At 37.6% G+C, this 12319-nt stretch overlaps 1 protein-coding gene across 1 annotated transcript in view; it reads left to right on the top strand.

Moving 5' to 3' along the window:
* erbb3a (erb-b2 receptor tyrosine kinase 3a) overlaps positions 1–11728 on the top strand; it is a 29717-nt gene extending 17989 nt beyond the window's left edge. Inside the window, exons 17-28 of the mRNA XM_053498529.1 lie at positions 1000–1056; positions 1171–1312; positions 5122–5241; positions 5354–5452; positions 6987–7172; positions 7983–8217; positions 8318–8464; positions 9051–9148; positions 9244–9426; positions 9587–9646; positions 9749–10031; positions 10149–11728. Coding sequence (XP_053354504.1) covers positions 1000–1056; positions 1171–1312; positions 5122–5241; positions 5354–5452; positions 6987–7172; positions 7983–8217; positions 8318–8464; positions 9051–9148; positions 9244–9426; positions 9587–9646; positions 9749–10031; positions 10149–10921 — 2383 coding nt within the window. The 3' untranslated portion in view covers positions 10922–11728. The remainder of the gene's footprint in view (positions 1–999; positions 1057–1170; positions 1313–5121; positions 5242–5353; positions 5453–6986; positions 7173–7982; positions 8218–8317; positions 8465–9050; positions 9149–9243; positions 9427–9586; positions 9647–9748; positions 10032–10148) is intronic.
* Positions 11729–12319: the final 591 nt, after the last annotated feature.

The following is a 12319-nucleotide window of genomic DNA, read 5'->3' as shown; positions in this document are numbered from 1 at the left end:
AAACTATCTGCGCTATGTGTGATGCTGACAGGGCATGATAAATGAAGTTTTTGTCTATTAAAAAAGAATCAGCTCACATTCGCCTAAACAAGTCGTTAGCAAATCAACTTTTACTCTGTTACAGATCCACGTCACTCCGTAACATATTTGCATAATGTCCACCCACGTTCTACATCGCGAACAACTTGCCCGCCCACATTTTACATCGCGAACAACCGCCCTATTACAATTAGCGTTACCACACTCTTGTTAATGTGACCAAGCATTCATGCCAGGTTTGCTTAAACACTTTGTAATATAAAAAAACAATAAAAACGAGAGCACACGAAATCCTTTTTAACTGTTTATTCTCCACCATTCACCACAACTGAACTTAACACTCGCAAAGTGGCAAGCCGTGCCCTTTCCCTGACCTGCCTTTAAAGGAACTGCCGGGAAAAAGCGGGGCGGAGGGGTAGTAATGGTGGACCAGCGCTGTCGTTATTTGTTTGGACGAGAGAAGGAGAGATTGCTGTGGATCATTTTCTTTCGAAGATTATTAAACCGGATTATCTTTGACTGGACATATTACCCGGACTTCTCACCCTTAGCTGGTCGTTACAAGGTTAAAACTGACGCCATCAGAGCCGTCGTTCAGTTATGGTAATGGGCGTTTCGTTTTCCGACACATGCTGTAGCGGTAGACCAATCATTAGTCACAGCGCCATCTGACCAATCACAGCAGTGAGGGCTCACGGAAAGGAGGGGTTTAGACAGACTGAATCTTCTAACTGCTTCACACGAGTCGTTTACGAATCATTTAGAAATGGGGTAAAATTAAACTTCTATTTTTGGAGAAAACTGAAGTGTTTTTTGACCTTGCATACATGTAAACCTGTTTTAAGAGACTGATTAAGCAATATTAACAACCTTTAAAATGGCATAATAGGACCTCTTTAAAGTAAACAGGACAGGCTCACTTCAATACAGTAGATTCATGTTTGTTTTCGTGGGTTTCAGGTGCACTGGACCAAGTTTAAGAGACTGTTTGGAGTCACCCAAGAGAGCCTCAGCTGGGTGAGTGTCTCCCTCTGCTGGTCAAATACCCCATTCTATTTATGTATCATACTTTCAGTTAGGATTGCTTGATAAACTGCGTGTGCATGTGTGTGTGTGTGTGTGTGTACACAGATTGCCAGTGACTGCCATTGTGTTGGGTGCTATAGCTTGTGTGCTGCTGGGATTGTTTGTGTTTGTGATGGTTGCTCTATACCGCCGCAGTCTGGCCATCCGACGCAAACGTGCTATGAGACGATATCTTGAGAGTGGAGAGGTTTGAATTTTTTTTTTTGTCACGGAAGGGAGGCGAAAATCTCAAATGCATGCTTCTGATAGCTTGTTTCCATAAAATTTCTCATTAATTCACGCGATTTCAAAAGAAACCTTTAGAAGCATATTTTTAAAAGAAGCTTTTTATTTATCACATGTACTTTACAGCATAGTGAAATACTTTCTTAACATATCCCAGTTTGTTTGGAAGTTCAACCCTGATACCTCACCGCAGGAGCACAAGTGGTTAAGTTAGGGTTGCCAACTTAAAACAGAAATAAGAGATGGGGCCCTTACATTTGCTTTTCACGCCCTCTTTCACAAGAAATTTCATCGCAAGTCTCGGTTTGACTTGAACACTAATCCTCGTATATAATTTTCTCATTCTATAGTACATGGTGACTCACTCAAAAGCGCCTTAAATGTTCTGTAATAACTCTCGGTGTGGTAAGCAATCTGAACTAAAAAAAAAGGCTACATACCTTGATGTATGTGTAATCATTTATTAGAGATATAAAGTATGTTTTCTGCCAGGGACATTTCAACACAATGCACCATGTTCCTGAATGGACCGGTGTTATGTGCTAAAATGCCCCACCTGCCACAGATTGCCCCCTCTACATAATCTCTATCAAATATTATATTAGAACCTAAATTCATAGGTCTATGATTTACAAATTACGATGTAATTTTTGTCCTTGCTGTAAGGTATGATTCATATAAGGACACAACTAAGCGATCAAACGAATTCGATTATAAAATAAGCAATATAAAAAATACATGTTGTATATGAAAAAATTATAGAAATTATATTATAGAAATTATAGAAATTTATTTTCATATACAACATGCATATTTTTATACTGCTTATTTTATAATAAAAAATCATTTTAAGTCATTTTTTATCATAAACAATATTTATTTAGTGCAAACATTTTTGTATTACATGACAAACCACTGACAAATTAATGTGACACAAGATAAACATTATATGAGAATTTGTATTAATCGCCTCGACAGCTGTCACATGCCTACGGTTCTTATAATAGTAATACCATATTTAATAATAATAATAAAACTATGAATTTATGTTCTAATATAATATTTGATGGAGATCATGGGGGGGGGCAACTCCTGGCAGGGGGGCATTTGACTCTTTACTCCATATCAGCACAATGGCTACGACTCGGGACCTCCTGGTTTTTCGAAGCTCCATTTACTAAGCAGCACATTGTACATTGTCTCGTTCAGATTGCTTTGTCCTAGCAAGAGTTATTATGTTGAGTTAGAATGTTCTGTGTCTCTTTCGAGTGAATCACCCTGTATATCTATATAAGCTGTTTAAAATTGAAATTTGTAAAAAAAAAAAAAAAAAAATATTATAGCATGTATTATTATTAATAAAATTTTTATATTTTAGGTTTATAATAAGTTTAGGACTAAAATACTCACAATGTATCTGTCAGTTATTTTAGATTGATTTGCCTGATTACACAGCTTTAAGATTTGTTCCCTTTTGACTTTCCCTTTTGTTCCCTGCGAACTTCCCTTTAGTGTCCAGCAAAAAACTTGCCTTAACTTTGCTAATGTTATGGGATGAAACACAGGATATGAAATTAGATCCGGTTTTATGTAAGCTAGCAACACAGCAAGGCAGGTTAAACATTAGTGTTGCAATTGCCTATATTTTACCAAGTATATAATATTATAAAGATATAACAGCTGCATACTTTTATCTTTTTCTACTTTGCGTTCCTTCTTTTTAGATGTGAACCTAATAGCTTTTACCTTTTTTTTATAATTATTAGAGGAATTACACACTCTTATACTTAACAGTCATGCCTAAACCATTTCCCCTCGAGGGTGTGTAGACTGGTTATAAATTTTTGTTAATGATTTCACACTGAACAGAAGAATAAAATCTGCCTGTCAAACTGTACAGTGCAGTCTATATTCACAGAGATTTGTAAATTATTTAGTCAGTATTGCTGTATAAAGTTTTTTTCCTGCTCCCCATGTCCATAGCCCCCTCCCTTTACATCTCATACGATCATCCTAGTCTGTCCCCTGCAATCATCATTATTATCATTCTGAATTTGTCTTTATTTTTACCCGTGCGCTCAGTGCCGCCCCACAACAAGATGCTGCGCTGTGCCCTCAGACCCGACCAATAAGAAGCACATTTTCTGCTCTGTGTTTTAGTAGAGAGCATGACAAACATACTGAGGCGAAGGAGGAGCTTCCTTCTGTCCACTGTCTGTTTGTCCACTGTATTGTGTCATATTTACCACCATGTCTTAGTAGTTTAATCTGCAATATTTCTCTCCCATTGATTTCACTGAACTGATTATAAAAAATACAGAACAAATAGTGTTCTGTATCGATTTAATGAAATGAAAAAATGTGGCCTTTCATTTTAAAGCATTTGGCAACCCTAGGTTAAGCACTTTGCTCAAGATTGAACCCCTGATTTTCTGATCAGAAACCCAGTTTTAGTTTTTGAAATATTATTTTAGTAACCCATATAGTTACCTGGGTGCAGAGTAGTAGCAGACATTCAAAATATATATATTTTTAAATATATTTTGTGGATTTTTTTTATATAATTTAAAAAGTTAAACTTTTATATATTCTAGATTAATTACAATAAAATTTCAAGTCTTTTTTGTTAAAAGTTTACAGCTCATGAAAATTAAAAAAACAGTATCTCAAGTTTTTAGAATATTTCTCAAAATCAAATAAAAATCGCATTTACAAAGGAACATTTAGAGAAAGGTCTAACTTCTAAAAAGCATGTTCATTTATGCACTTAATACTTGGCTGGGGCTCCTGTAGCATGAATTCCTGCATCAGTGTGGCATGGCATGGAGGGGATCAGCCTGTGGCACTGCTGTTGCTTTCATAGCAGCCTTCAGCTCCTCTGTATTGTTGGGTCGGGTGTTTCTCATCTTATATTCTCTGGTGTTCAGTTCATGCAAGTTGGCTGGCCAATCAAGCACAGTAATAAGGTAGCAAAGTCAGATAGTGTTAGTTTCAGCAGTATGGCCAGGCGCTAAGTCCTGCTGGAAAAGGTCATCGGCATCTCCATAAAGCTTGGTGGCAGATGTAGGTTCTCTAAAATTTCCTGGTAGATGGCTGCGTTTCCTTTAAATTTGATAAAACACAGTGGGCCAACACCAGCAGATGACATGGCACAGCAAATCATCAAAGAATGCTTCGATACAGAACAGCCAGCCCTTTCAGCAGTGACCACCTGTGGCTTATCCTCCTTGTGGAGGGGGTAGATGGTCGTCTCCTGGACAGCTGTCAAGTCAGCAGTGTTCCCCATGCATGTACTGAACAAGACCGAGAGATACACGGTATTTATGTATGAATAGTACTTTACTCAAACTTGAAATTCAATATTCTAATATTTTGAGATACTGGATTTTAAATTTTCATGAGCTGTGAGCAGCAATCATTGAAATAAAAACAAAAAAGGGCATGAAATATTTCACTTTATGTGCAATGACTCTAGAATACATAAGAGTGTCAAAATGAATGTAATAAAAAAAAAAAAAGAAAAAGAAGTAAAAAAGAACTTTTCAATAATATAATTTTTTTTTACATTTTAATATTTGATCTCAGCCTTTTCTACTGCCATTGATTTTCTGCACTTTGGTAGTGTGCAGAAATAACAGATCCATTGTGCTTTTCACCTCGTCTATTTGACTTAATGTCCATGTCATTTAAATCTTGTTGAGGAGAGTTTTACTTTTAAATACAGAATTACAAATTTATGTTTATTCATTCGCATGTTTATATCTTTTACAGAGTTTTGAGCCACTGGATCCTGGGGAGAAAGGGACAAAGGTTCACACCCGCATTCTGAGACCATCTGAACTACGAAAGCTCAAACCTCTAGGTTCGGGGGCATTTGGTACTGTCCACAAGGTATTTGCAACAAATCTAAATCTAAGATAGGAATCCAATACCCTTCAATCATTAAACACTAAGATACTCCTTGTTTCTGTCTATTTTACAAATATTTATCTTTCTTGCTCAGGGTGTGTGGATTCCAGAAGGAGACACAGTAAAGATTCCTGTGGCCATAAAGACTATTCAGGATCGCACTGGTCGACAAACATTCCAGGAAGTTACAGATGTAAGACACACATTTACAGAGACACTCACATATATTTCCCTATGAAAATATTGAAATGGCAAGGGCAATACTTTTTTTCTGTTATACTCTGAAGACATGTTGGTCAGATCTACACCTTAATATAAAACAACAGATTAGAATTTCAGCTTTAATTTCTTGATAATTATATACATCTGCTAAACAATCTGGACCATGGCACATTTTGCATGATCCCACATATTTTTCATGTGACTAAAATTATTGGAACCTTTTTTTCTGTTTCTTGTGGCCCAAATGTTATGCTGACTATTTAAGAAATAAATAAGCAAACAATTATTGAAATGATTAATATGGTTAGGCTGACAAGAAGTTATTCAACCCTAAGTGATGCAGTGAGTAGCTTTCTGTGATGCACTCACTCGTCTTCTATACCACTTTATCCCGTATTCAGGGGTGGGTGGCCTCAAGCCTATCCCAGTAGACTTAGGGCACAAGGCAGGGTACACCCTGGACAGGGTGCCAATCCATCGCAGGGCACACACATACTACGGGCAATTTGGGAACGTCAGTTAACCTAACTTACATTCAGGAAACCGGAGTACCCAGAGGAAACCCACCAAACACGGGGAGAACATGTAAACTCCATGCACACAGAGACGGGAATCGAACCTGGCCGGGATTTGAACCCGGACCCTAGAGGTGCAAGGCGACAGTGCCGCCTTCTGTGATGCATTAAATAGCATTTCTTTAACAACCATGCCTGAAGACATATTCTGTAGTTGTGGCAAAAATGTTCAAGCAAAGAAAACAACTATAGAAGCTGCTGAAACTACTAAACTTGGGTTATGACCTAAAACGCATTATTAAAAACCTGGAAGGATAGTGGCGAAACATCTTTGAGGAACAAATATAATCAGAAAAACATCTTAAATGATGGGAGATCACTTAAATGCTTAGTGAATGAAAGAAAGAATGAAAGAATTTTCACACACAGTCTTGTCAGTCAGGCTAATCTGATCAAAAAAGACTTTAATTTGCTAGAGAGCATAACGAATGGACAGCGGAGCATTGGAAAAGGGTCATGTGGTCTAATGAGTCCAGATTTATCCTGTTCCAGACTAATGGGTGCATCAGGGTAGGAAGAGAGGCAGGTGAAGTGATGCATCATGCCTACCCTGTGGGGTTGCTTCTGTTGGTCATGCCTAGTTTCAGCAACAGTCTGTGCCCAAAAATTAGGTAAGCTGACTTCCTGAATATACTGAATATCAAGGTTTTTCCATCAATGGTCCTCCATCTTCCATCCAATCAAACGTTGGGTGGTCTGCCACCAGTGGTGCCATGCTTTAAATTGTTAAACATATAAGAAAATGAAAGCTGAAAATCTGATCTATTTTTTAATCTCCATCCCAAATGTCTTAGTGTATAGCCAAAACTAAAGTTTTCAATACCTTCCCTGAGACTGTGCATCTTGATGTAATTTGACCTAATCATTAGGATGCATACTGTATGGGACAGACGCTTCAGAGCCTTACACACCATTTCTTGTATCTCTTAGCACATGTTGGCAATGAGCAGTTTGGACCACCCCTACATTGTGCGACTCTTAGGCATCTGTCCAGGTTCCTGTTTGGAGCTGGTCACTCAGTACATGCCACAGGGGTCCTTATTGGAGCATATCAGAAAGCGGAAGGACAATCTTAACCCACAGAGGCTGCTCAACTGGTGTGTGCAGATTGCCAAGGTAAGCTGTTCCTGTGTTTCCTTATTTGTATGTATTTAATGCTTGTAATGAAGAATATTAGGTAAGGGATAAAATATGTGGTGTTATAAGAACTGAAATTATGTTATTGTAACAATACAAAATGGGTTACTCTTGTATCAAAGCAATGTTTCAGTGGATAAAGTTCTACTGAAGTATTAAATTCAATCAAATTCAATGTTATGCAACATCTAAAAAAATTACCTTCTATTCCTTTTGTTATAGCAGTTGAGAGAGAGATAAACAGTCATTGCCTCAGTTTCCCTTTTTCTCTATAGATAAGATGATAAGTTAAAAGGAAAAGAAAGAAAAGTTTATGCAAAGAGTCAATATTTGCAGTGTTGACTCTTCTTTTTCAAGACTTCTGCAAGTTGCCCTGGCATCTTCTCAATCAACTTTTTGGCCACATCCTGACTGTTGGCAGCCCATTCTTCCATAATTTATGCTTGGAGTGTGTCAGAATTTGTGAATGTTTGTTTTTTCCCCTGCCTCTTGAGGATTGACCATAAATTCTTAATTGGATTAAGGTATTGGGGGCGGGATCATGGACCCAAAATTTCAATGTTTTGTTTCGCAAACCACTTAGTTATCACTTTTGTCACTTTGTCATTTTTAAAACTTTTGGCCATGACTGTAAACGTGTGATTTGAATCAAAGCCAACAATATTGTTAATACAGTATTACTATTTGCTAATATTATAAACCTTTTTTTTTTTTTTTTTAGACTTTTTGCCTAAATAGATTTCATTGACTGGACTTCTTTGTCTTTTATCTTCTTCTTCTCTATCCCAGGGTATGTATTATCTTGAAGAGCAGAGGATTGTCCATAGGAACTTAGCAGCTCGGAACATCCTACTCAAGAGTGACTATGTGGTCCAAATTGCTGATTATGGCATTGCTGACCTGTTTTACCCAGAAAACAAGAAATGTTTCTACGACAAGGTGAACCAGACACCAATAAAGTGGATGGCCCTTGAGAGTATTTTGTTCCGCAGATATACGCATCAGAGTGATGTGTGGAGCTATGGTGAGTGCTTTTGTGCATGTGTCAGTTGAAGAGAGTCATTCAGGAACAAGTCTGATGTGTGTTTAATGTTCCACTTATTGGCATCTTCCCCCTTGTGTAGGTGTAACTGTCTGGGAGATGATGTCATATGGAGCAGAGCCTTACGCAACAATGAACCCACAGGAAGTTCCAGATCTGCTGCAGAAGGGCGAGCGTCTGTCTCAACCTCAAATCTGCACTATAGAGGTCTATATGGTTATGGTCAAGTGTAAGTCCTTTCAACCATAATGTCCCGTCTTGTGATTTAGAGATACTGGATAGTATATTGATTTTCAATGGATAAACCTTATAAAGCTAGAAAACAATCCATACTAAACAAAAAAAATTTAGATATAAAACAGATGGTTTAACAATTGGTTATTGTTAAGAATTGGTTATCTCTACAGTAAATAACAGTAAAGTTATACAGTAAAGTTGCTGCTTCATAGACAAGAAGTTTAAATAAAAAAATACCTTAAGTTAGTTTATTTCTTTTGCTGTAACTCTTTTATCTTTTAACCTCTGCAGTGATGGTAACCTGTAGGTTATAATTGAGAAGCCAGAGGACACAGTTTGTAACTTTACTTTAGACTGTGGTAGAGATAAACTATAAAAACAGCTCATGCATTTGTGTTAATGCATAATAACTGGTTTCTTAGGACTATAAAGCTGTGTTTTTTCTATTTTCATAAATTAGCAAAAATCTTACCAAAATTTACAGAATCTTTTCTGTCCGAAGCCTCAGTGACTGACTTTAATGTTATTTTAAAAGAAAACAATGATGTAAAACCTAAAATATTTTATTCATCTGGCAGGCTGGATGATTGACGAGAATGTTCGACCAAGTTTTAAAGAGTTAGCCAACGAGTTCAGTCGTATGGCTCGAGACCCACCCCGGTACCTTGTCATTAAAGTAAGGCATAAGAGTAATCTAAGAAAACAGTAATCATACTTTATTTATACTATAGACATTTAAATGTTTAATTTTAACAAATTTTATTTTGATAGGGGGGGTGCACAATTCCTGACCCTGCTTCTGATGAGCCACATCATCGTGGTAGTCAAGGGGACATTCTGGGTGTGGGGCTGGAGGATCAAGAGGATGACGCTCTGGAAGACGGCATGACCACCCCTCCTGTGTACCTCACACCATCAAGAAGTCTCTCTAGATTGCGTGTGGATACTAACAGGGTAAGAATTCTATCTGATAAATATAAGAAGAAAAAAAATCAAACATCCAACAATTTGGAAGAATTAACTGACAGAAGCTACTGTAACCTGAGCGAGTTTTCAATACTTGTGAATTCTTGTGACCAAAATTAGTTGCTTCTGTTCTGTTTATCTTACACAGGCCAGTCTAACCCCTGCTGGCTATCTGCCAATGACCCCAAGTATAGAGGGTTCAATGCAGGTATGTCTCAATGTAGAATAATATCTCCTGTGAATGAATCGAATTCCATCTAAGCACACTGTTTTCATGTTGTATAACACTCGTTTTCCCTTTTTGCTGTAGGCTATGTGGTCACCTCGATCACGACTCAATTCTGCACGCACTATTTCTGAGAGCTCCGAGGGGCATGGCACCCTGGTAGAACTAGAAATGAATGAGGACCCACTGCTGGCTGGTTGCCTAAGAGGAGTGCAACGTCGCGAGGACAGTGCTTATATATCTCAGAGGGACAGCCTATCAGGCCCTCCAGATACACCCATTCCTGACACGCCATCTCCGTGTACTGAGGGAGAGGAAGACCAAAATGGATATGTATTGCCAGGACTAAGTGACAGTTCAGATAAAGGTAAATGAGGATATTTGGGTATTCTTGTGTCTCACCAGGCATAGTAATGACTTAGTAACCACAGTTAAGTGTATAATAATAATAATTCCTAACATTTTTCCAATCTTTTCTGTTTAGACTTGATGTGTTCCCTGCCCTCCCGTGTGACATTATCTAATGGGAGGTTATCTATGGGTCATTCACATGAACTTTTAGGGGAACATGACAGTGGTGAGGAAGAATATGAATACATGAACAATCAAAACCTCCCCCTCAGACACACCACAGGACGGAGCCAAAACTGCTGTCCAGTAACAAACCGCAATTTCAGCAAACACAAATCTCCAGGTGGCAATCCTAGGTTATCCATGGAGGGCACAGAAAGCAGCGGAGCGCACTCTGAGTCCTCCCTGGATGAAAGAAGTCACAGCAATGCAGACCTTCTGTCCAGCGAAGCAGAGTATGTAGAAGCGGACCTGGAGCAGGATCTTCAATATGAATATATGGACATTCGTAGTGGCCCTGGGGTCACAGCACCTAACACTAACCCCAGAATGGACCTCCTAAGACAAGGAAGCCATATTTCTTCTAAGAAATCTCTTGATAAAGATGACTGCGAAGAGGAAGAGTACCAGTATACAAATTACCAGCCAAGGTTGAGTCGCTCACTCATGGTTCAAGGCTTGATGGAGGGAGAAAGAGATAAGTATGAATATGAAGAAATGGACTCTCGGGTGGCAGGGGGAAACTCTGAAGCGGAATACGAAAACCTCCATGAAGCAGGAGAAAGGCCATACAATAAATTGCATGCAGGAATGCGAAATGGAAAGGACGGTGCAGACAGGTGTTTTGACAATCCTGACTACTGGCACAGCCGACTGTTTTCTAAAGCAAATGCAGTGCGTACATAAGCTGGGAAGGAGTGAATGTAATTATATATACATCCATAAGCATATTTCTAACTGGCACTCTTATGTTAATAAGGAATAATTGTACAGAAGCATTAGAGAAAACTTCTGAAAATACTATCACACATTCCTACTTTGGAATATATTTTGCCAAAACTTTGCAGTGAACTGCAGTACCACCTAAAAAGCTTTTACAGCTATTTCACTTGTCATTATGTACAAATGTAACCTCAGTTTATATTAAACAGCTACCGGACCTCAGGATGCAAAGCAGTCTTTATTTTTTATTTCCAGTGATGAAAATATGTATTGATTCTGTCTATATATTATGTTTTTGTTTTTTTTATGATTTAGTACGTCTGTTACAGAAATGTATTCAGTCTTCTTTAAATTCACCAAGGCAGCTTGCATTACATCTCATGACAAACAGTCAGGGATGAATGCTTTTTAATATTACTTTTGCATATAATCTATACCTTCATATTACAGTCATACAATTATGTAGCCATTTGATTTAACAGTGTCCATAGTATTGCTTTAAGCACCAGATACAAATAAACTGCTTTCTTTATTTTCTTGAAATGATGTGACCATATGGAAAGAGTTGAGTGTTTGATCATATTTTAAATGAAATGGTAATTTGTAAATCTTTACTGTTTTATATGCCTTACCAGAACAAATAATTTCTTTGTTTCATTTCTGTACATGTGTTTTTACACTATCCTTTGTGGTTATGACATTATTTTATACATACAGTGTGTCAGAAATCTGATTTTACTTTATATCCTAAATAAATGTTATATTGTTTTATGTTGTCTTACTTATTGTGTAAATTTTAGATGAATGTTATTAATTATCAGAATAATTTAATAGATAGATAGATAGATAGATAGATAGACAGACAGACAGACAGATAGATAGATATTTATCCCATAGCAGGATTTGTTTTATTAGATATAAGTTAAACAGGTACAGTAAGTGCAGAATACAAATAACAGAGTCGGGTAATGACCTATGATGTGGTGTCATACAAAATGGAGAGCCTTTAACCATAATTTTTTGTTTGTTTGTTTCTCATACCACAGTATTTTGAAAAAGAATCTTTTTATGAATTATGATGTGAAATGACAATTACATTTTGTTAATTTTATCCACTTTATTGTGTATACAAGGTCACATGAAGCCTTAGACTTAGGGCTTGATACACGGTATCAATCGATCGCAGTGCACACGCTTATTCACCTACTACAGGCAACTTGGGAATGGCATTAACCTAATCTGCATGTTTTCCTGACTGTAAGAGAAAACCCAAGCACCAGAGGTTACGCATGGAGAGAACATGTAAACTCTGTGCACACAAATCAGAGGCGGGAATCAAACCAGGACCCTGGAGGTGCAAGG

Source organism: Clarias gariepinus, chromosome 6, assembly GCF_024256425.1.
Source record: "Clarias gariepinus isolate MV-2021 ecotype Netherlands chromosome 6, CGAR_prim_01v2, whole genome shotgun sequence".
NCBI lineage: Eukaryota > Metazoa > Chordata > Actinopteri > Siluriformes > Clariidae > Clarias > Clarias gariepinus.
Note: the sequence above shows the minus strand (reverse complement) of the source record. Positions and strands in the feature narration are given on the sequence as shown.